At 42.8% G+C, this 23,147-nt stretch overlaps 1 protein-coding gene across 5 annotated transcripts in view; it reads right to left on the bottom strand.

The window, feature by feature from the left end:
• REDIC1 (regulator of DNA class I crossover intermediates 1) overlaps positions 1-23,147 on the bottom strand; it is a 110,397-nt gene that overhangs the window by 59,419 nt on the left and 27,831 nt on the right. For 4 of the 5 annotated variants that reach the window (XM_075599764.1, XM_075599763.1, XM_075599761.1 and 1 more), the window contains exons 2-3: positions 22,754-22,793; positions 6,962-7,097 (exon numbers count right to left, since the gene is read on the bottom strand). In XM_075599764.1, coding sequence (XP_075455879.1) covers positions 6,962-7,097; positions 22,754-22,793 — 176 coding nt within the window. The remainder of the gene's footprint in view (positions 1-6,961; positions 7,098-22,753; positions 22,794-23,147) is intronic. The other variant, XM_075599762.1, reaches the window with a different exon arrangement.

Genomic DNA, 23,147 nt, shown 5'->3' on the forward strand with positions numbered 1-23,147 from the left:
TGTGACAAAGTGTCAAAAGAAGAATTCTACCTGTAGCTTTACTGCTATAGCACACTTACAATAGCATACAACCTGCAATACAAAGCTGCATTAAACATTCAATATGGCAACTTTGACCAAAACAATTAGTATAGATAAAGCGCCCTAGTGGCGAGAAACGCGTCAGAGGATTCACTGTGTTTTTAACTTTTTGGCTATGATACCGTAATAAAGCTTCATTCATTGACACTTGCCTCCAGCCCTTCTCTTCAAGATGTGCGCATCCCGTTCCTCTCCTTTCTAGTACAGAAATAATGCACATGTACAAGAAGGGATTCACAACCATGAAAATCCAACGGTAGAAGCGGAAAGGATATTACGCTGCGTTAGGGATCATGCTCAAGGGAAGACAAAGGTTTGTAGGACAGTCCACAGGTTCAGAACAAAGTAAGTACACTACTGTAAACAGAGCACTGTTACTCTTCTCATGCTTTCAATACAGTATATAATGTACATTCTGCCTCTATACGCCTTCATCTGTCTAATTTAATCTTTTCAGTGGGGCGATTCGGCTGGTGGATGAGCTCAGCATGGAAAATGAACGGTCAGCTGCAGCGTTTAGGAATATTCTCCTTCACAAGCATAATATTCCAGTGTGAGTTGAACATCAGTCTAAAGACACTATTTGGGCTGAAGGTGTGAGGCAAATTGCTCTACTGTACAGTTTTTCTGCACATGCCAAGTGATTTGCATGAACATTATTCCATCTTCCCATTCTAACTACTTTTCTATTATTATTGCAGAGCGTATCCCATAAGGCTTGTTAACAAAATTAAAAGAGTTGACTAAGCACGTGCATAGATTGAGTGGAGACAAGATTGAGGATGTCATATTTTCTGATGAAACACCTGTCGCCCTAGGACGATTTTCCACTATGGCTGATTTTTTTTTGTTTATCCATGAAACCAAGCCCAAAGCATCCATTAAAGGTTAATATGTTGGGGGCAATCTCTAGACTTGGACCAGGACCTATATTTGGAGGTAAGTCCACTCGGTTGTTAAGGGTAACTATCATAACGTGACCCTGTTGCTCTTTCCTCATCAACTAAAAAGTGTACAATTTTTATTGTATCTCCAGGTATCATCGGTAAAGTCTACTACCAGAAGGTGACGGGACTTACAGCTGCAGCAAATGCGAGAGTGAGTAGACCGTGAGGAACAGAGTCCGGGTGATTTCATCTGGAGACAAGATATTTTGCCGGAGAACGAAGAGGGTCTTGGGACACAGAGTACCGGAAAAAGTCGCTGTTACCAGCCAGAGTTGGGTGTACTCTAATCCAGCGGTGCACAGTGGGGGGCGCGTTGAACAACATTGCATGGAAGGGGGGGGGCAGAGAGATTTATTAGGGCGTGTCAGTCATATATAGGGGCTTATTCATTAAGCTTTGATAAGTGCCTTATTGCATATAAATGCCCTTTTATTGCAATCTTGCACATATAGCTATTCACAAAGCTCTGATAACAGTGCAATATCGTGCTAAAACGGCTTTTTGCCGAGCTATAACACTCTGACTCTAAGAAGTAGTGCGGGTGAAAAAATGGCACAAATCGCATTTTTTGCCAGAAACGAAACTCTGATATGCATATTGTACTATAAAAACTTGCATTCTTTTGTCGCCAGCTAAAGGGTGGTGCTATCAGAATAGCGATATGCATAACAAAGACTTTCTTTTATTTTCACTGTATAGGATTAATACTGGTGGGTCTCTGGGAGTCCCAGCGTGTCTCCGGAGCTGACCCGCATATTTATTTCAGCTCCAGAGACCCCTGTATTCAATCCTATGCAGTAAAAATAAAATTGCAGCCAGGTTCAATACCTTAGTGGCTAACCGCTAAGGTAATAAAGGGGTTAAATAGCAGGCACTGCTTTGTTGTTGGTACAGGGGCTGGCTGAAGCTTGTAGTTGCCCCAGGGTGGGTCTTTAGGCCTTGCGGGGGAGGGTTGCAGTAGGAGATAAATCCTTCATTACCGTAGCAGTTACAACCGCTAAGGTAATGAAGGGGTTAACCCCACACGCTACCCTCCCGCAAGGCCTAAACACCCACCCTGGAGCAACTACCAAGTTTACCCACCCCCTGTAACAATACCACCACACACAAATGGGTAAAAATGCTATTAGCCAAAGATGGCTAATAGCGCTTTTCCCCTTTCAAAAAAAAAAACAAAAACATAACAGTGCAATACATAAACTGTACATAAACCCCCAATGCAATGGGCAAAATTCCTATTAACCAGGTATGGATAATAGCGCATTTGCCCATTAAAAATACAACATTAGCCAGCCAGCATAAAGTAAATTAAAGTTCTACTTATGAAAATGAAGCCGTCCTCGTCATCCTCCGGGGGCAGCAATATTACAATAAATAAAAAAATTACTGGCAACTAACCCCTTAAATCACCTTTGCGATTAGTAACCGCTATAGTAATTAAGGGGTTAAAACCCTCCCTCCTCCCCCACCCCCCCCCCGGGATGCCTAACCACCCTCCCCGGCAACTACCCCCACCCCCTCTACCCATTCATTGTCACAGAGGTAAACCATGCCACCAATATGGGCATGGATTGCCACAATAGCAATGAATGGGAAAGCTAAAGAAAAAAAGAGGCACAAAATAAAACATTTAAATAAAAACAAACATTTCACAATAAAGCTGTTGATTGTTACTGTGGTAAACCATGCCCACAATATGGTTTTATTTCATTGTGTATTTTTTTAGGTTGCCCATTGACTGTCAATGTGTTTATCTATGCTCCTTTCTGGGTACTGATAATGACAGTGACAATCAATGCATTTTTTTTTGCAAATGTTTGTTTTTATTTCATTTTAATGTATTGTACTTTTTGTTATTTTTTTTTTGAGGTTGCCCATTCATTGTCAGTGTGGCAATCCATGCCCATATTGTGGGCATGGTTTATCACAGTCAATCAATGGCTTTATTGTGAAAAGCTTGTTTTTATTTAAATGTCATGTGCTTTTGCCTCTTTTTGGTGCCTCTACTTTTGTGCCTCTACTGGTGAAAGCATATCCTACTTGTCCACTTTGTATTTTTCATATCTCAAGCATAAGTGGTTGTAAAATCTCTCAGCACAGCAGACTTTAGGAATGACCAAGGAATTAACCAATATAAAAGGAAATGTAGAGTGCACAGTACTTGGTTATCCAAAAAAAGGATGCCTGGCTGTAATGGGTAAAGTATACACTACAATTTCCAATTTGTGTTGAAAATGACAGTTGCACACCGTGTTCTTTAAAACATACTTTAACAGACAAATAACTCAACTTAACATTTCTATATTTATGTACTTGTCCTAAAAGATTAACCCTTATCTAGTACAGAAATAGTTAAAAGTGTAGGCCTGCTGAGGGCCACATTGAACTAATGACTGATACTTTTACAGAATTTAAACTTGGTGACTGAGAAAAGAGTTGAAAAAAGCAGTGCACATCCAAGGGAAAAGGCTCCAAAAAAAAGGTCTTCCTTTATTATAACATGGTTAAAAATAGGAGGTACACAGCTCTCCTACGTGTTTCGTATGGCAAGAAAGTACTTACCGCACGAAACGGGTAGGAGAGCTGTGTACAGTACCTCATATTTGTAACATTTGGTATAATAAAGGAAGAACATTTTTTGGACCCTTTTCCCTTGGCTGTGCACTGCTTTTTTCAACTATTTTCTACTGGATTGAAGAGAATATATAGGTATTGTACTGTGTATTTTTGTCACATTGGAAGTAGCTTTAGGCATTTTTGTTTGTTTTTGTTGTTGTAGATGTAGCCAGGTCTCCCCAGCCTGTCAGTGCCCCCCTCACCTAGCTGCCGATCGCGGGGGCCGCCGCGTCCAATGGCGGCTCCGTCCGGCGAGAGGGCGGTCAGGTCCCGGCTCGGGGGTTGCCGGGGATGCGTGTGGCCGGTTGCCAAGGCCGCACGCGCGTCACAGGGCTCCCGGCGATCTTGGAGCCGGGCGGTAAGGGCGCCGCCATTGCCCGGATACTCGCGCATGCAAGGAAGACCCCAGAGCCAGGGAAAGGTCGCGCGAGCGTGAGAATAGGAAGGGAGAGGTTGAGGCAGCCCCCGAAAGCTTGCGCAGGCAAGCCCACGAAGCTATAGCCTATTAGGGGAGGTTCTAAGTAGGGACTACGAGTCCCAGTAGCCTCTGTATGCCCCATATGATACCAGGGAGCCAATAGGGCTTAGGAGCTTCCTAAAAGCAAGTGGATACAATTCGCGCTGAGCCCACGCTAGTCAGTGAGAGACAGGAGCAGCCCGGGGAAGGAGGTAGGGTACGGGAGTCAGGGACTCCGTGTACTAGGCCAGCACCCCCAGGGCCCGAGGTAGCTAGTTACCGCAATGTAGTGAGTGTTGCCAGGGACTGCCCTAGGTTAAGGGACCCTGTCACTCAGGTTTGCAAGTTGGAGTCAGGGAGCTGTGAGGGAAGGAAGGGTGCGGGGAGCGAGTGCAGCTCCTGCCCCATATAGGTACCCACACCCCAGGTAGGCCCCAACTCCCCACTAGGTTAGTGGGTAAGTGCTGAGGGAGGCCCAAGATAGGGACGCTGCCCTTAGTATAGTGCTGCCTTGTCAGAGTCACGGCTGTCAGTGCTGTGAGGTCTGACAGGCAGGCACCTTGTTGCGCAGCACGTTGGCTGCCAGCATCCAGTGAGCTACAGCTTGCTGCTGTAGGCGCTGGGACCCGTTAGGTAATAGTGAGGCTGAGGGGACTTTGGTAGTTCGGGAGGAGGTAGTGCGGGTGCAGGGGGTCAAGGACCCCTGCATAAGATAGGCTACCCCTATAGGCCCCTAGGAGATTCCCCCAAAGCCATTACAGGTTGCTGTGCTGTAGGGACATCCAATAGTATAGTGCGTGTCATTTAGTGCTGTAGGGACAGGTCCTATGTTAGGGATCCTGTCACGGTAGGGTAGATTAGATAGGGACACAGCGGACGCTGCGGTTCCTGCTAAGAGGTTCGGATCCAAGTTGGGGTCCTAAGGGACTGTTTCCAGGGTGGGATCGCCCTCGGCGCTCCGCGTGCAAGGAGTCCGGTTGGGGATCAGCTGACGTCATCCTACGACTGATCCTTTGTGAAGCCAGTTGGAGATCCGAGCACGGGAGTGCTCGGCAGGTACTATCTAATACACAAGTGCACCAACGGGCCCTTAGTGTAATTGTGACTGCGCAGTCACCCATTGCTTCTCTCTACAAGAGTGTGGGACACTGGGTGGGATCACCTGGTGTTGGGAAAGCGTCCTGCGCGACGCAGTGGTAAGTGTCTCCTCTAGAGAGGGACACCGTTTATGTTGGTATTGTCATGATATGTGTTATCTCATGTTCTTAAGTAAATAGTATTAGTTATTTTATATCTGTGTGTGAGTATTGATTATTGTGATTGTCCTGTGAGGAACCACTCCCCCTCTGGTGGGAGCCATCGCAGGTGGAGGCGCTGCATCGTTGTAAGTGAGTACCCCTAGTATAATTGCCCCAGGTTCCCCGTGGCGGAAGCTCAGCCCTCCTGCGAGCCAACAGGTAAAGCACACACACCTATGGTAACATTGTATGTTCTCTTGCACCCCACACTATATCTGCGATTTGGGGGGGGGGAAACCCGTTACATATACATTTAGCCACACACACTAGCACTCCTTTTGACACTTATATACATATATATATATTATGTGGTAATGGTTGGGGTTTCTCAGAGCTTGTTGGGTATCTGTGTGTTTATTTTCTACTGGATTCACCTGCAGCGGTTGGCACGCCACAGAGATATTCCTGGAGTGGGCAGCATCTACTAATACTGTTAGTAGCATATAGCCTGATTGGGGCTGTCTTCCAAAAATAGAATCTTCAAAGAGGTTTTGATCAAGTGTAGGGCACCTAACTTTTTTCAATCCTTCAGGGGACATTTGTCAATTTATTCGTATTTCCAAGACATCAGGACTGTATGTATACGTGTGTGTGTGTGTGTGTGTGTGTGTGTGTGTGTGTGTGTGTGTGTGTGTGTGTGTGTGTGTGTGTGTGTGTGTGTGTGTGTGTGTGTGTGTTATATATATATATATATATATATATATATATATATATATATATATATATATATATATATATATATATATATCACACACATATACACATACACACACATACACACATACACCTATCATTACCCACACTGGATATCTCTCTGGTTACACAACATTATTTTTTGATCCAGTTGCTAGAGCACCCATATAACTTTTTTTACTATTGGTGACTGAGAAACCTTTAAGAAAAATATAAGCAAGTACTTTTGATTCTTTTAAATGCTTATCCTCACAGTGTGAACAATAAACTTTAATGTGGGGTTTTAACAGCTAGCCTCATGCAACATCGCTGTTCTGAGCAAACAGACCCTATCTCCAAACTTTAGCATCAGAGTTCTTTCACTAGATACAGGCATCTTATTTAGTTGATTTTAGATTTAGTTTGTGTACAGTGTTTTAAGTGTCTATTAAAAATTAATTTTTAGATTCAACATTGCACACCACTATTCTGTTCGTTTGTACATACTAGTTCATTTCTAACTCAGAGTGCACACCAATAATCAGTATCTTTGTGTTGGTGTGTTTCATTAGTATTATCTACCTACCTATTGGTGTGTGCCTCCCCCCCCCCCCCCCCCTCTGGGGATTTGAGTTAACTCATTATCGACCACTATCTCTGAGTGAGTTGAGTCCTGAGCAGACTTCCCTCTCCTTTGTTGTTGGTGGGGTTTATACTTTACTTATTTTTGTCTTCCATTGTTATTTTTTCATATCTTAAATGGTCCTGGGATAAACTAATTGTCCATAAATTTGGTTAGCAAGAATAAGAATCTTATTATTTCAGTACCCCACCTATATGTAAAAACAAAGAAAAACAAATTGTAAACAGAGAAAATACTTTTAACTTACTGGTAATTTCTTTCTTGCTGGCTATTTGATTAACAACGTACAGGTTAAGCAAATCTAAACTAAAAGATGAGCTTTTGGGTGATGTAGAGTTTAACAGTTTCAATTTCGATTTGAGTTTCTTTCTTTCAAAGAACTCCTGTGGAGAAACAAGATAAATACTTTTATGTACGGGTATTTTAGTGATTACTAGTTATATAACTGTATATTTGATCACTTATTGCGGATAGATTACTTGCAATTTATATGATTTTCTAAATAAAAGCAAAAACATTGATTCACTGTAAACTAATGAGTAATTACTAATTATTTTGTTACAAAAATTATATATGTTCCACATTCCAGTGAAAACTAAAATTTATCCACTAATATCAACCTGTTTAATACTGTAATAAAAATATCATGAACACATTCAGTATTTTAATAAACTGGGATACAGACAGTTTAGTTAAGCACCAAGTTGTCTTAAAAATACAGAGAGTTGGTTTTTACAGCAGTTCAAGCCACTGACCATACCAGGTTTTTTTTTGTTCGTTTTATAGGAGTGAGGTTATCAGGCAAATACCTGATTTTAGGAATCTGGTGTTATGTCTTCTCTAACAGTAGAAATAACCGGAAAGATTATAATGTAACTTGAAAGGCATTTTTTGGTATTCTGCAGAATATCAGGATGTGTGGCTAGGACGACAGTCCAAATGCTGTGTACGTTTTCTAAATGTAAAATATCATGGGTCCAACAACGATTCACAATAGTTACAGATGGATCTTTGTAACATTTACAATCATACAAATCATAGAATGTAGATATCAAAAATGGGGAGGGGTAGTGTTTTTGCATCAGCCTATTTAAACAGAATAGAGGTGCAAGAAGGGAAAATGATCGGGTAGACGTGGAGGGAAAGGAACCATTAACGAATAGCACACTTTAAACTGAAAGTGTAAAAGTGAATGAAACTAAAACTTTACTAAAAATTACTTATATACAGTAGTCCCAAGATAGGTGTGGAGTGTATCCCTATCAAGGATGGAGATAGACTAAAACATGAATCCTACACACTCATAACGATAAACATGACATAAGTTACCAGGTATCAAAAATAAGGATAGTAGTGGGATAAGCAAATTGCTACATACAGTATAACGGCACAGACAGAAAAGAAAGCTATAGCTAACCCAAAATAAAATATCGTGAATCGTAACAAAAAAGTAAAGTGACAGTGTGGCTAATGTGTGTCAAAACAAAATAAAACGATGACTACAGTCAAAATCGAACAAAAATGTGTATAAGTGAATTAATAACAATGTAAACTGTGCTTTAAGTGGACATAAAGTGTAAGTGACCCAACATGACCTGAAGTACTAGAAGGAGCAAACGGATATGAGAAGAAAACATATCCAGGTGCTATAACACAAGAGTAATTAACTGTGGACTGGGAATTAACCATGCATAAGTAGAAGAAAATCCTTCATATAAAGTGACAGTGAAAATAGCAGCTTGAAAGATGGCTGTTCACTACAAACGGACACTCGTGAAATACTGCACAGTAACAAGCCACATAAGGAGGGGTGTTCAGTTTTGTGGGGTAGCAAAATTCATGTAGATGGTTACACATAATCTGCCACTCAGGACTTTGCAGTGATCTCTCATTCGGCGACTCCAATATATATTGTGACAGCTATGCCATCCGGAGATTCCCTTCACTATCCCACCTAGAGAAACAGGCCGGTTTAGACGGACATGTCCTCTCCCTACAATAGGAACAAACTAAATTGGAGTCGCTGACGTCACAAACAATCAAAAAATACCAAGAATTCAAATGAACATTAACATCAGCATATATTACTATATGAAGGTATGCCCCTAATAGGGATAAAATCATGAGATATGTTTAATGGTAGCTAAAATATAAAAATGAAAAAGTTACTTGGGGAATAGGGAAACATTATATTTGTTTAAGGCAGCGTTTCCCAAATAGGGTTCCGCGTAGTAGTCCCAGGGGTTCCGCCGACAGACGGGCCACCTGCACTCACTGTGCCGGATTTCCCCGTCAAAAAAGCAGTCTGTCTGTAGCTGCAATTTCTAAGTCAGGCATTAGGTGGCACTGTGCTACACAGCTAATACAGCAAGCACCTCGTCTACATTTGATACGGTGAGTGTGTGAGCGTTTGAGAGTGTGTGTGAGGGTCATTGTGTAAGAGAGAAATGGGCAGAGGGGGGTGAAAGAGAGATATGGGCAGAGGGGGGAGGGTGAAAGAGAAACATGAATAGAGGGGGAGGGTGAAAGAGAGACATGAACAGAGGGGGAGGGTGAGAGACATGAACAGAGGGGGAGGGTGAAAGAGAGACATGGGCAGAGGGGGAGGGTGAAAGAGAGACATGGGCAGAGGGGGGAGGGTGAAAGAGAAACATGAACAGAGGGGGGGTGAAAGAGGGACAAGGGCAGAGGGGGAGGGTGAAATAGAAACATTGGCAGAGGGGGGTGAAAGAGAGACAAGGGCAGAGCGGGGGGTTGAAAGAGACATGGGCAGAGGGTGGGTGAAATAGAGAAGGGCAGAGGGGGGGTGAAAGAGAGACATGGGCAGAGGGGGGGTGAAAGAGACATGGGGGTGTAAGACATAGTGGGGGCAGGGGGAGACACACTGGGGGAAGGTGAGAGACACTGGAGGGAAGGGAGAGTGAGAGACACTGGGGAGGGAGAATGATAGACATTGGGGGGAGGAAGTGACACACTGGCTGGAGGGAGAGACACTGGGGGGAGGGAGAGAGACACTGGGGGGAGGGAGCAGTGGGGGTCTTATAAAAATGTATTGGGGTGGTTGTGGTCATTTTAAAATGTATTGGGATGGTGGGGGTCTTTTAAAAATGCATTGGGGCCGTGGGGGTCTTCTAAAAATGCATTGGGGCTTTGGTGGTCTTTTAAAAATGCATTGGGGCTGTGGGGGTCTTTTAAAAATGTATTAGGGCGGTGGGGATCTTTTAAAAATGCATTGGGGCAGTGGGGGTCTATTAAAAATGTATTGGGGCGGTGGGGGTCTTTTAAAAATGATCTTGAACCAAGAAAATATTTAAGGGGTTCCATTCTGTTTTACAAAATATAAAAGGGTTCCACGACTAAATTTAATTGGGAAATACTGGTTTAAGGGAATGATAAAAACAAGTTAGGTCTCAGAAAGTAAAAACCTTTCCCTGAGTATTATGTAATTCTTTCCTCTGTAGAAGAATCCTTTAAAAAGGTATAAGTATAGTATAACCATGTGATAAACTAAATAAGCTATTTCTCATCCATGAGGGAGGTCACCAGGTGTCAGGTGAATTAAGACCGCAGCCAACATTAAAAGGGGGGTGTTCACTATTGTGGGATTGTGGAGTGTATGCAAATGGTTACATATTACCTGCCACTCCGGACCTCACAATAATCATCTTATCATTCTGCAGCTCTTGGATTAATGCTATAATGGCTTGTGCCGGCCGGAAAATCATGTCACTATCCCACCCCCCTAGAGAGAGAAACACGCCGGTCGGTGTGAGCGGACTTGTCCTTTCCCTACAATAGAAACAAACTTTGCTGGCGTCCCATAATCACCGACATACATTTCATGCTACGGGCACTTTTTCTTGGGTGGTTCCGCCGCCTTGCAAGTTGGAGGTATATATAGCCAGCCGTTGCCATGGTGAAGGGGTGTACATTAACCCGGTCTGTACTAGGATACAATCGAACAGGTAAGTAGGTAGAGTTCAATGTGCAGTATACTGGCAGAATGTACATCCAGAAAGTCTACACATACCAATATAATCTTATTCTAAATGTTAATCTCCATTGTATTTAGTAGGGGAAAAGAAGAACGTATATAATGTCAAGTATCAGATTGTGGTAGTCTGCTGATGTCAATAAATGCGACACAAAAGTAGAAGCAGAACATGATATATAACTGAAAGAAGGGAAGAAAATGTATATGAATACCAGATCAGAAATTCGAAGACTATTTTCACAGTCTGATAAAGAAGAAAATTTAAAACAACTTGCTGTAAAAAAAAATTCCTGGAACCATGGCAGTGGGCACCTTTGAGTTAATCCCTTCTCACTCTAGGTAGGACAGGAAATAGACTTTTGCAGGTAGGCCATAAAAGGCCCCTCCCTCTACCTGCACCTTAGTTTTATGATTCTTCCATAGCTGAAAAATATAACTGATAGGCATTAGACATACATAGGGAGGGTAGCTATGTGCTCACTGCCATGGTTCCAGGAAAAGAAAATGACGGTAAGTTGTTTTAAATTTTCTTCTTTCCTGATCACCCTGGTAGTGGGCACCTTTGGGACATACACCAGCAGTGACAAATTTAGGGAGGGATACATAAGAAATAAACCACTAGTCAATGCCGTTATCAGTTTTGACCTTTATTAATTCACTTTACACTTTATTTCACTACAGATTGTAGAACTCTACGCCCAAAGCTTGCGTCAGCTGATGATTGTATGTCTAGTTTGTAGTATTTCAAGAATGTATTGAATGAGGACCAGACCGCTGCTTTGCATATCTGTCCTGGTGTAGCCTGGGCTTTAAATGTCCATGACGTAGACATGGCCCTTGTAGAATGAGCTTTAATGTTCAAAGGTTTATCTTGTCCTTTGCTCTCAAAAGCTTTTTTAATAAAAGACACTATCCATTGGGAAATTGTTGTCTTGGATGCCGCTTGACCTTTCTTCGGTCCTTCTGGTATGATGAATAATCTGTCCGATTTTCTCACATCTCGCATCCTTTCTATATATAACTTTAGGCATCTCACAACATCTAGTTTGTGTAATCTCTCCTCTCTCTTGTTCTTTGGATCTGGACAGAATGATCGAATCACGATTTCCTGATCCATATGGAACTGTAATATGACCTTTGGCAAGAATTGGTGCACTGGTCTGAGAACTGCCATGTCTTGATGCACGACTAGGAATGGTTCCTTAGCTGATAGTGCGTGTAGTTCTCCCACTCTCCTTGCTGAGGTGATTGCAATCAAGAACGCCGTCTTCCATGATAACCATCTCAAACCTATCTCTTGTATAGGTTCGAAAGGAGGTGCCGTTAATACATCGAATACTAGAGACAGGTCCCATGTCAGTACCCGGTTTTTAATTTGAGGTCTTAGTCTTTTAACTGCTTGCAAGAACCGGATGATTAAAGCTTTCCATTGCCAGATTTCTCTCCAATAAGGCTGATAGTGCAGACACCTGTACTTTCAGAGAGCTGAAGCTGAGACCTTTCTCAAATCCCTTTTGCAAGAACTCCACTATTGACACAATTCTTGGTGAGAGGAAATTGTCCCGGAAACAAAGCCAGATTCTATGGTACACTTTTGATGTGGATCCTTTTCTTGCGTGTAATAGGGTCTGAATTGTTTTGTCTGAACAACCTTTTAACCTCAATGTTTCCCGCTCAATCGCCATGCCGTCAAGGCCCATTGTTTGGCGTTCGGATGGCATATTGGCCCCTGTCGCTAAGTCCTTTGCGATCTGGTATGTGCCATGGTATATCCACTGCCATATTTACCAAGTGTGTGAACCAAGGCCTTCTTGGCCAGAATGGTGCTATCAATATCACTTCCGTTTGGTCTTCCCTGATTTTCCTGATTGTTTTCGGAATTAGGGGAATTGGGAGAAACAGGTATGCCAACTTGAAATCCCATTTGAAGCTGAGAGCATCTGTGTTTTTTGCGCTTGGATGAAACAGCCTTGCACAGTAGTTCTTTACCTTGCGGTTCTGGTGTGTCGCCATGAGATCTATGTCTGGCTGACCCCATCGCTCTACCAGCTCTTGAAACACCTGTGGGTCTAGTGCCCATTCTCCTGGGTGTATAATGTTACGACGTAGAAAGTCTGCTGTGACATTTTCCAGACCTGTGATCTCTGATAAGTGGCCCTCTGCCCAAGAGAGAATTTCTGCTGTGAGATCAGCTTTCTGCTCCTGGTTCCCCCTTGTTTGGCTATATACTTTACAACCGACCGGTTGTCTGACTTTATCTTTATATTGCCATCTTTTATTTGGTCTTGGAAAGCTTCCAGGGCCCTTTGTACTGCTTTTAGTTCTAGCAGATTTGATGGAAGATGCTGTTCCTGGTTTGTCCAGGTTCCTTGCACCAGTGTTTCTCCCATTTGGGCACCCCAACCTGCGTTGCTGGCATCTGTTGTGATTATTTCCCACTGTACTGGGTGTAGTGTCCGTCCTTTCCCCAGATTTTGGGTATCTTCCCACCACTTTAATTCTTCTTTTGTGTGTGGGTGTAACAAGATTCTTTGTCTTGTATCCTTGTGGTTCCCGTTCCATTGTTGTAAAAAATTGTTTTGTAACGACCTCATATGGAGCGCTGCCCATTTTATGACGCTTAGTGTTGAAGCGAATTTCCCTAGAAGCTTCATGCATTCTTCTGCTGAAGTTCTGGTTGCTTTCCTGAGCTTCCTCGCTTGCAGTGCTATGTCTTGCCTCCTTGTGTCTGGCATCCTCATCTCTCCTTTTGCCGTGTTGAATTCCACCCCAAAAAACTTTAGCAGTTGAGTTGGTGCTAGGTGACTCTTGTCTCTGTTTATTAACCATCCGTGTTGTTCCAAGAAGGTTATGACCATCTCCTGGTCTTGTTCTAATTTCTCCCGACTATGACTTTACCAAGATGTCGTCCAGGTATGGGTATATTTCTACCCCTCTTTTTCTCATTTCTGCCACTAATGGGGCTAGAACTTTTGCACATGTCCTTGGAGAGGTCGCCAGACCGAATGGCGGTGCTGTGTACTGATAATGATGTTGGTTCACTGCGAACCTTAGGAATCTTTGGTGTCTCCTTGATACGGGCACGTGTAGATAAGCGTCCCTTAAGTCTATCGATACAATCCAGTCTCCTGGTTGTACCTCTTGAATGATAAGGTTCAAAAGATACCATCTTGAATTTTCTTATTTTCAAGAATGAATTTACCTTTCTTAGGTCTAGGATTGCTCTGTAATCTCCTGAAGACTTTTGTACTAGGAATATTCTGGAATAAATTCCACCTCCTCTGTCTTCCTGAGGTACCTTCGTTATTACTTCTGCTTGTAGTAACTTTTTTAAAACTGAATTCATTTGCCTTGGCCTGTACACTTGTTGTTAGGCATATATTTCTTTTTGGCATTTCTTTGAACTCTATGCTGTACCCCCGACGAATGGTTTCCAATACCCATTTGTCCTGTATTGTTTGGGCCCATTTTGCAGAAAACTGCGTCAGTCTTCCTCCCACTGGCAACTGCTGGGCCCTTTGACCTTCATGCGAATTTGTTCCTGGCAAATGATCCTCTTCCTCTGGCGCCTCGATAAAGCCGGTTCTGACTACCTCTCCATGCTGCTTGCCTTGAAATCGATCTGCCAGGTCTATATGTTTTTTGCCTCCTTGTACTGATTTCTATTAGACTGCTGGAAACCGAATCTTCTGTTCCTGTTTTCCTGGGGCAAAAAACTACTCTTACCTCCTGATGCTTTTGTTATTATAGCATCCAGCTTGTTGCCAAACAGGAATTCTCCCTCAAACGGTAATCCGCATAAGCTATTCTTTGACGCTGCGTCCGCCATCCATTGTCTGAGCCATAAAGCCCTTCTTGCTGACACAGCTAAGGCCATAGATTTGGCTGCTAATCTGACCGCACCCAAAGAAGCCTCCGCTATGTAGTCTGTCGCCCATTTTACTTCAGACAGCGCCTTTAGGATAGAACTTCTTTTTACACCTTTGTCTAGTGCCTCCTCTATGTTGGCAATCCAGATACGCATTGCCCTTGCTGCCGATGTAGTTGCTATGGCTGGTTTACAGGCTGTTCCCGCTGTGACGTATGCCTTTTTTAATACGTAATCCATTTTCCTATCCATAGTGTCCTTCAAGCTTGCAGATTCTTCTATTGGGATCGTGGTCTTTTTTACTATTCTGGATATAGCAGTATCCACCTTTGGGCTGACATCCCAAAATTTGACATCTTCCTGTGGAAACGGATACATTTTCCCAAATCTTTAAGGTGTAAATACTTTGGCGTCTGGCCGCGCCAGTTCTGATTGAATAAGGTCCTTGATCACCTGATGTATAGGAAAAACTCTACTTTTTTTTCTGTCTTGACCCAAACAGTTTATCTTTCCTGTGGGTCAATTCTTCAGTATCTTCCAATGCTAAAGCCTGTCTCATGGCTTTGATGAGTGGGTCCACCATTTCTACATCAAATTCAGATTCATCCTCCTGAATATCTTGATCTGATGAATCCAATTTACCTTCTGACACCTGAAAGCATTCTATGTCTGATTCGTCAGATGAAAAGCCTTTTCCCTTATCCAAACTGGTTTGGGATCTTGACCTTTTCTGCGTAGGGTTAACTGCCTGTTGAAAAGCAGCATCCACACTCTGCTTAACTGCCTCCTTCATTAGTACAAGGAAGGTGCTCATTTGCTCGTTAGAATCCCCAGCTGCTGCCTTAAGACAATCTTCACACAGCTTCTTTCCCATCAGAGCTGGCTTCTCGTATGCAGCGCACCATTTAGTCTTTTTAGCGACTTTTCTCTTATGCGGCAGGGATTCCCCAGTACCCTTTGAAGATTCTGCTTCTGGAAGGGTAACCACCGAGCTATTTTAATAAAAACAAAATAAATACTAAATATACACCCTAATGTATATAGATCCTCTCTCTTTCCCATATAGTACTAAAACTAAGGACTCACCTAGTCTTGGGAAGTAAACTTTTAGGAGTCTCCATCTTAGAATCCATATCCAGCACTTGGCTTCTCCCTGCTGAGCGTTCCATGCTGCAGCTTTTCTTTCAAACACACACACACACAGTGTGTCCGTCGCTCCTATGACGTCACCACAGTGCTCGTGCACGGCTTGCGTGTCTGTGCACGCATCCGCCGGCCGGAACGTGACGCGCTCGCTCCCGTGCGGTCGCGTGCACTGTTCCCTCTACCGCAGCGTTCCAGACACTAGTGCGGTCAATCTGAGCCTTTACACGGCTCACAGCTGCAGCTGCTCCCCCCGCGCTGTACCGGGCTCCTGGGGGTTTCTTCTACCGCAGCGTTCCAGACGCTAGTGCGGTCAATATGAGCCTTCACACGGCTCGCAGCTGCTCCCCCGCCCGTGACAGGGTTCCTGGGGGTTCCCCCGACTCCTGGGGGTCTCCGTCTTGCCACCCTCAGGGGCGCGTCGATCGGAGCTTCAGGGCAGAAAGGTTGAGATCCCTGGATCACTGCAAAAAGTGCAGTTAGGTGAGTCCCTTAGAAAATAAAAAATCCTACTCCTAGCTGTGAGGACAGGAAAAAGACTAAGGTGCAATTAGAGGGAGGGGCCTTTTATGGCCTACCTGCAAAAGTCTATTTCCTGTCCTACCTAGAGTGAGAAGGGATTAACCCAAAAGGTGCCCACTGCCAGGGTGATCAGGAAAACGAAATACTAGGTTTAATGTAAACAGGCCCCTCTTAGATCTAATATAGAGTCCAAACCTAGAGTTTAGTAGCAGATAAGGGTCCAATAGATGGATAAATAAATCATGCGGATCATAAATAGCATAATTACTTAGTGGAAGGACTACGATGGTTATACCCTAAATTGATAAGAGTGGTTATGTAGGTTCGTAGCTCTATGCAAATTAAATGAAGGGGGAGAACACAAACCCTTCATTTAGGCCAGGGTTCCTAATGTGTAAATCCATCTGGATTCTCTCTTAAGAAGCTCCCTGTCTCAGTTGCCTCCTGAGAACCTCAGGTTCAATCCCTGTGAATTAAAGTTCTTTAGATTCTCCATCATGTGTCTCAAGAATGTTTGGCCAGTGGGGTGTCAAGATTTCTTATGGGCCCTGGATGCTTAAGGACTCTCCGGCAAAGTTGGCACAAGGTTTTTACCCACATATATCCACTACCACATCCACTACTCAGTAGTTAGGCTATTATTTATGATCCGCACAATTTATCAGCCCATCTATTGGATCCTTATCTGCTGCTAAACCCTAGGTTCCAACTCCTGAGATCTAGTTTATTTTCACCTATTCACACATTTCATGACCTCTTTTATTATGGGTATACCTACATATAGAGATATGTGTTGGATTTGATGTGTTTGAATTCTTTTGGCACCAGATCTCATTGAATACACACTCACCCTGTTGATACTGTGCATTTTATAAAGATAGATTGTTCTGAGCTGGCGTCCATCTTTAGAGCTGCAGCAGCCCTATTATGTTACATCACACAAGGCACTGGCATTAAATATTATTGATATCCTTCTTATGTGGTTTCTTAGTGTGCACTATTTCCTGAGTGTCCTTTTGTAGTGAACGGCCATCTTTCAAATCGCTATTTTTACTATATCACATTATTTGAAGGATTTGCTTCTACTTATGCATTGTCTATTCCCAGTCTACAATGATGCACTCTGGTGTTATAGCACCTAGATATTTATTATTCTCATATCTACTTGCTCCTTCTAGTACTCCAATTCATGTTGGGTCACTTGCACTTTGTTATTTAAACTTGATGCACAGTTGAAATTGTTATTTATTCCCTTATACACCTTTCGTTCGATTGTGACTGTAGTCATTTTAGTTTGACACACATTAGCCACACTGTCACTTAACTTTTTGATTATGATTCAGAATATTTTATTTTTAGCAATACCTTTCTTTTCTGTCTGTGCCGTGTGACAGTGTCAGTCTCTGTATACTAAAGTGAAGTGCAGTATGTGTGCTTTCCAGCATTCAGGTGGTTAAACATCTCTGGAGAGGCTAGTTGCAGATTTGCCTTAAAGGGACAGTGTGCCTATTTGTTTTGTTGTGCAAAATAAACCAATGATGGTTAAAGCCTAAAAACATACTGTTTGGACTCTTACTAACCCTACCGCGATGCCGTCCTGCCATACTCATATGTAGCAATTTACTTATCCTATCCGAATCAAAGAATGCCAAGCACTTCACGTTTGAGGTTGCAAAGGCCAAAGGACAGATATCCATTTGTCATTCAAATTTAGGAGTAAGCCAGTCAAAAATAGTCTCTTTTACTGTGGCAAACTCACCCGAATATATACATCACGTTCTTCTAAGTATTCTAGGAATAAAGATATGGGACATTTTATATGTCAAGATAGCTTTTTTAAAGTTATTCCCCCCCCCCCCCAAAGTGATAAAAAGGTCACTGACTGCAGATTGATGAAGGGCTAATACCATGTTCCAATGCAGGAAGGTTAAGATATAAGCCATGCAATTGAGATATGAAATCAGAATTTAATAGGTGGTGTATTCTGAGGTCAGACACGTAAATTCTCATATGTCATGCTCCAATTACCTTTTTGGAAAGGATCAGATATTATGTGGTAACGTATTGTATTTTTGTTTATCCTTTTATTTTGAAGAAACTGTCTACATTTATTGTACTGTATGTCTTTGCAATCTTTTTCTGGAATCTAAGCACTGAACTATTTTTGTATATTAAATTTAAACTTTAATAAGTACAGTAGTGACTTTGTGCTCGGATTGAACTGTGCACATTTTGAAGCGTGCTTATATTTTTCGGACACAATTTGCTACTACAGATTTTTTTTGTGTTAAGTGCATATTTTCTTAAGTAGACCAAAGACTGCAAGCATGTATATCTTGATTTATATAGCACCATTAATGTACATAGCGCTACACAGCCGTTATACACCTGACAATCATATAAATGACACAAATAACGGGAAGTGCTTCAGACATAAAAGTGATATCTTAAGAAGGTACTCCAGTTGTAACCCAAAAACTCTGGAAAAAACACTACAGACTAATCATCTTGCACTTCTGGTTAAAACTGGAAATGGAAGCAGCATTCCCTATAGATTCACCTCTTTTACCAGCCCAGCCATAAGCAGTTGACAAAGGCAATAAAAGAATAGTATGAAAGATTTAAAAAATATATAAATAAAAAGTGTACATTTGTTTTCATTGGTAACACTGGTAAACGCTGTTGGTTGTTTATTTTTTAACTAAAATGAAGACACAAAAATCAGAATACACCCAAGGTTAAGGAATGCAAAAGGTATCAAAGAATATGCCAATACTGAGGCCTGTATCTCGGTAAGCAGGGGGTCCCCGGACTTGAAATCAATGCTGTTCAGCTCCGGAGACCCCCTGCTACATTACTGTAATGTTTAAAATTAAATAAAACCCCTGCGATCGCCTGTGAGAGGCACGCAGTTAGAGTGACTGATTCAGCCTCTTACTACGCGTCTATTACAGAAAGGCAGACCCCGGTAGGACTCACACACAAGGGACCCCTGCTGTGTTAGTCCGATGGGCCATTATGTCTGCAGCGGCAAAACTTGTGAATATATCACAACCTACACGCGGCACAACACAAAATGTACCCAGGTAAATGTTCGGATAACAGCCGCTACATCTGTAGAGAAGCGTTCAGCTCCATCTGACTAAAAACTCTTCTACAGTACAAGGAATTGTTTTTGTCTAATGCTGTGAGGCATTCAATACATTTAGATTAAAAAAGGAAAATGGAAAACTTGCATTGCAGACAGTTACAAAATAACTAATTGATGGTTGCTACCTACCATATTAATTCTACTTAAAGCTGCAGACCAAGCAATATCCTACATGTTTTTTTTATTAAATAAATCAGTTCTGTATTATGAGAAAATACTTGTATTTTTTTGTTTTAAAACAACTCTGAAAATATAATTTAATGTATTATAATGTAACAAGCATTTTTTGTTCCTATAGCAACCATTTAAAAAGTCACATCCCCTTCCTCTTCTGAAACAGGCTCTGGCACACCCCTTTGAGCCCTACACTCTCTCTAGCAATGCACCAATTGTATCTAGTGACTGCCTGGTCACATGATCTTCTCCACAGAACTTTGCATCTTGGGCCCTCTTCTGCTGCACTGACAAACATTTAGTGACCACCCCTCCCACCCCCCCCCCCCACCCCCCACATGCTCAGCTCCAGAACTTTTTTCTGCACTGCTCCTTTTTCTGCTCGTTTGTGAAATGTAAGAAAGAGTTGGGACAAACATTGCAGCAAAGACTCATATGAGTGGCAAGATGAAAAGTATGTCAGCATCAACTTTGCTCCTAAATTGCTTTGATACTTCATCTCCACTTAGAACAAGATTTACATTGTCATGATATATAAAAAGCTGAGCTGACAGGCAACTCAAAAACATATGCTGTACCCGATTCCTATATTAACCCTTTCCATTTTTATTTATTATACTACTACTACTACTACTATATCAAGAGTACCCATCATTTCTTTAGAGAAGCAGTTTGTCCCTTTTCTACAGTAAGTCTAGTTCTTTACCTAAATATTTTTTCATTGGCTAAGCATATTTATACTCAAAGTACACAAGAATAAAAGGGGGTTGATTTTTATTTATGCAAATCAATACCAGGCCACAAGCTCTCTTTATATTATGTTAGATATCATTTCTTACACTACAGATGAGAGAAGTAGAATAACAAAACTCTGCTGTTATCACATTGATGCCTAAGGCCTCGGTCCCGCTGCGCTCGTTGGCGCGGGCGGCCATGTCGCGAGTTCCCCACCAGCAGGGGAATCCTCGCGAGCCGGTCCCGGTCCCCCCTGGCGGCACAGCTGACTACACGCTGTGGCGCGTCAGCCGCTAGAAGACACAAGAGAATGGTGTTTCCTAGCGTTGACGCGTCACGTGGTGTGGCTGTGAGCCAATGGGGAGGGGAGGCTTCGGGAGGAGGAGAGGCTTCGGGGAGCGGGGAGGAGTGTGGAGTGAAAGCAGGTGAGTGCCTGTCTGTGTGTGTGTCTGAGTGCGTGCGTGCCTGTCTGTGTATGTGTGTGTGTATGAGTGCGTGAGTGCCTGCCTGTGTGTGCGCACGTGTGTGTGTATGAGTGCGTGAGTGCCTGCCTGTGTGTGTGTGTGTGTGTGTGTGTGTGTGTGTATGAGTGCCTGCGTGTGTGTTTAAACTTACCCTCAGCAGCTCCAGCCCGAGTCCGTGGAGGGAGGGGGGGGGAGAGTAGCGGGTCCCTCCGCTCAAGCCAAGCCCCCCCTCCCTGTCAAGCCTCCCACTCCCGCCCACCTCCCGCTCCGGCTCCCTACAGACCGCATATCGCGGTCTGTGTATGTCAGCGCACCGCCTGTCTGCAGTGCGGGGGCGCTGACTCTGGGAGCGCGGCCTTAGCCTAAGGCTGTGTGTAACAGGGGACTTGCCCTGTTCAGAAGACTTGCCTCTAATCCAGCAGTGTGCTGGTTAATTGACCAGCACCTGGCTGATTAGAGGTGTTAGAAAAAGCCTGCCTTTTGAGACATGAAGTGAGACTCCTTAGCTCACACCTGAGCTGAACTAGGAAACAGAGCAGAGGTTCCTGAGTCTCCCAGGTGAGACTGACCGAGAGAACACAGATGTCTGGAGCTGACAAATAAGACTTCTAAACCTGGATGCTGATTATCCAGAGAAAAGGCAGCAACCCAGCAAACAGATAAGACTTTATTTTCCAATGACTGTTGTCTATATACAGTATATCTGTATGACTTGGGCTTATGAATAGCTTGGGTAGCCACCAAGTTAAAAAGGGCTGGAATATAAGGATACATATATGCCAAAGTGGGGCAGGTTTTTGTTTGGCTCACTATTTCTCTTAAGTTGCTCTTTGCTGTGTTTAAAGCGACAGGCACAATAAAGCCTTATTTAATTTCACCTTAAAACGGTCTCCATTGTGTACCTCTGTATATGTCCTCTTACACTGCGCTTATAGTGCCGGCGACGCGACAAAACAAATGTATTGCCGCCATCGCATGCGCTTATAGTGAGACGCGACGGAGCGACGCTGGCAACGCGAATTTCTGAAGCCGGTCAAATTTGATTTTTCAGAGGCTGTTGCCACATGTGACAGCCTCTGAACCAAACAAAGACCTGGTCGCCCGCAACGTCGCCAAAAGCAAATTACAACTTTCGCTAGCGGCGATGTCATCCGTCGTGCGCATTATAAGCGCGGCCTTATGGTTAGAAGCAGCTCAGTGATAATGTTAAATGCATTTGAAGGAGGTAAACTAGTTTCAAATCTTAGGCTGCGCTTATAGTGCCTTGTGACGGCGACGTCGCTCAAAAACAAATCAATTGACTCTGTTGCAAGCGCTTATCAGAAGGGCAACAAAGTGACAAAAAATTTGGAAGCCGGGTAAATTTGATTTTTTTAGAGACAGTCGCCACGTGACTGTCTCTAAACCAATCAAATTGCGCGGCCTGCCCCCTTTAGTGAAGTCACTGGCCTTGTTGCCAGCGGCGTCGCTAAAAACCTAGTTACAACTATCGCTAATTTCAACGTCATCAGTCGCGTCGCCAGCACTATAAGCGCGGCCTTAGGGTCAGTTCTACTTGTGACCTTAGATAAGACACTTCCTTTCCCTTTGCCACAGGCAACAAAATTAGATAGTAAACGCCATGAGGATTGTACCTGCAATGGCTGCATACATTGTCAGAGCTATTTAAGAAAAAAAAAAAAAAATCTGATTAGAAAGGGCGTCTATATGAGCGACCCTAATTGATATTGCTGCTTTTTTTTCTCAGTCTTTCTAAAGTAGTACGTGCCAAATTAGGGCCACATTTACTAAGTTCAAAGGCTTTAACGGTCCATTCACTAGAATAGCTGCCTTATGGAGTAACACCGCGTAGTAAATAAGGTAATAAAAAGTAACGTAAGAATTTTTATTGTATGCATTCCAACTAGATATCTTTCTTTTTTTCTTGAAAGAAGATTTTACACTTAAAACAAATATTTTCATAACTAATAGGCACAAAAGAAACATACTTTCTGTTTTCTTCTTTCCTGTTTAAAAATGATCCGGTTCCTAAAAAATAAAAAACATGCATTAATAATTTGCAATTATTTTCAGTTTTCTCCAATTTTGCTTTTCTTTCACTTAAAACTTGAAAGTTAAACAATGCAAAAATCAATGTACAAATCATAATCAAGAAAAAAAAAAAAACAAGATACAGGCATACCCCGCATTAACGTACGCAATGGGACCGGAGCATGTATGTAAACCGAAAATGTACTTAAAGTGAAGCACTACCTTTTTCCCACATATCGATGCATGTACTGTACTGCAATCATCATATACGTGCATACTGTAACAGATGCAAATAACGCATGTGTAACAGGCTCTATAGTCTCCCCACTTGCGCACAGCTTCAGTACAGGT

The sequence above is a fragment of the Ascaphus truei genome, chromosome 5 (genome assembly GCF_040206685.1).
Source record: "Ascaphus truei isolate aAscTru1 chromosome 5, aAscTru1.hap1, whole genome shotgun sequence".
In the NCBI taxonomy this organism is placed as follows: domain Eukaryota; kingdom Metazoa; phylum Chordata; class Amphibia; order Anura; family Ascaphidae; genus Ascaphus; species Ascaphus truei.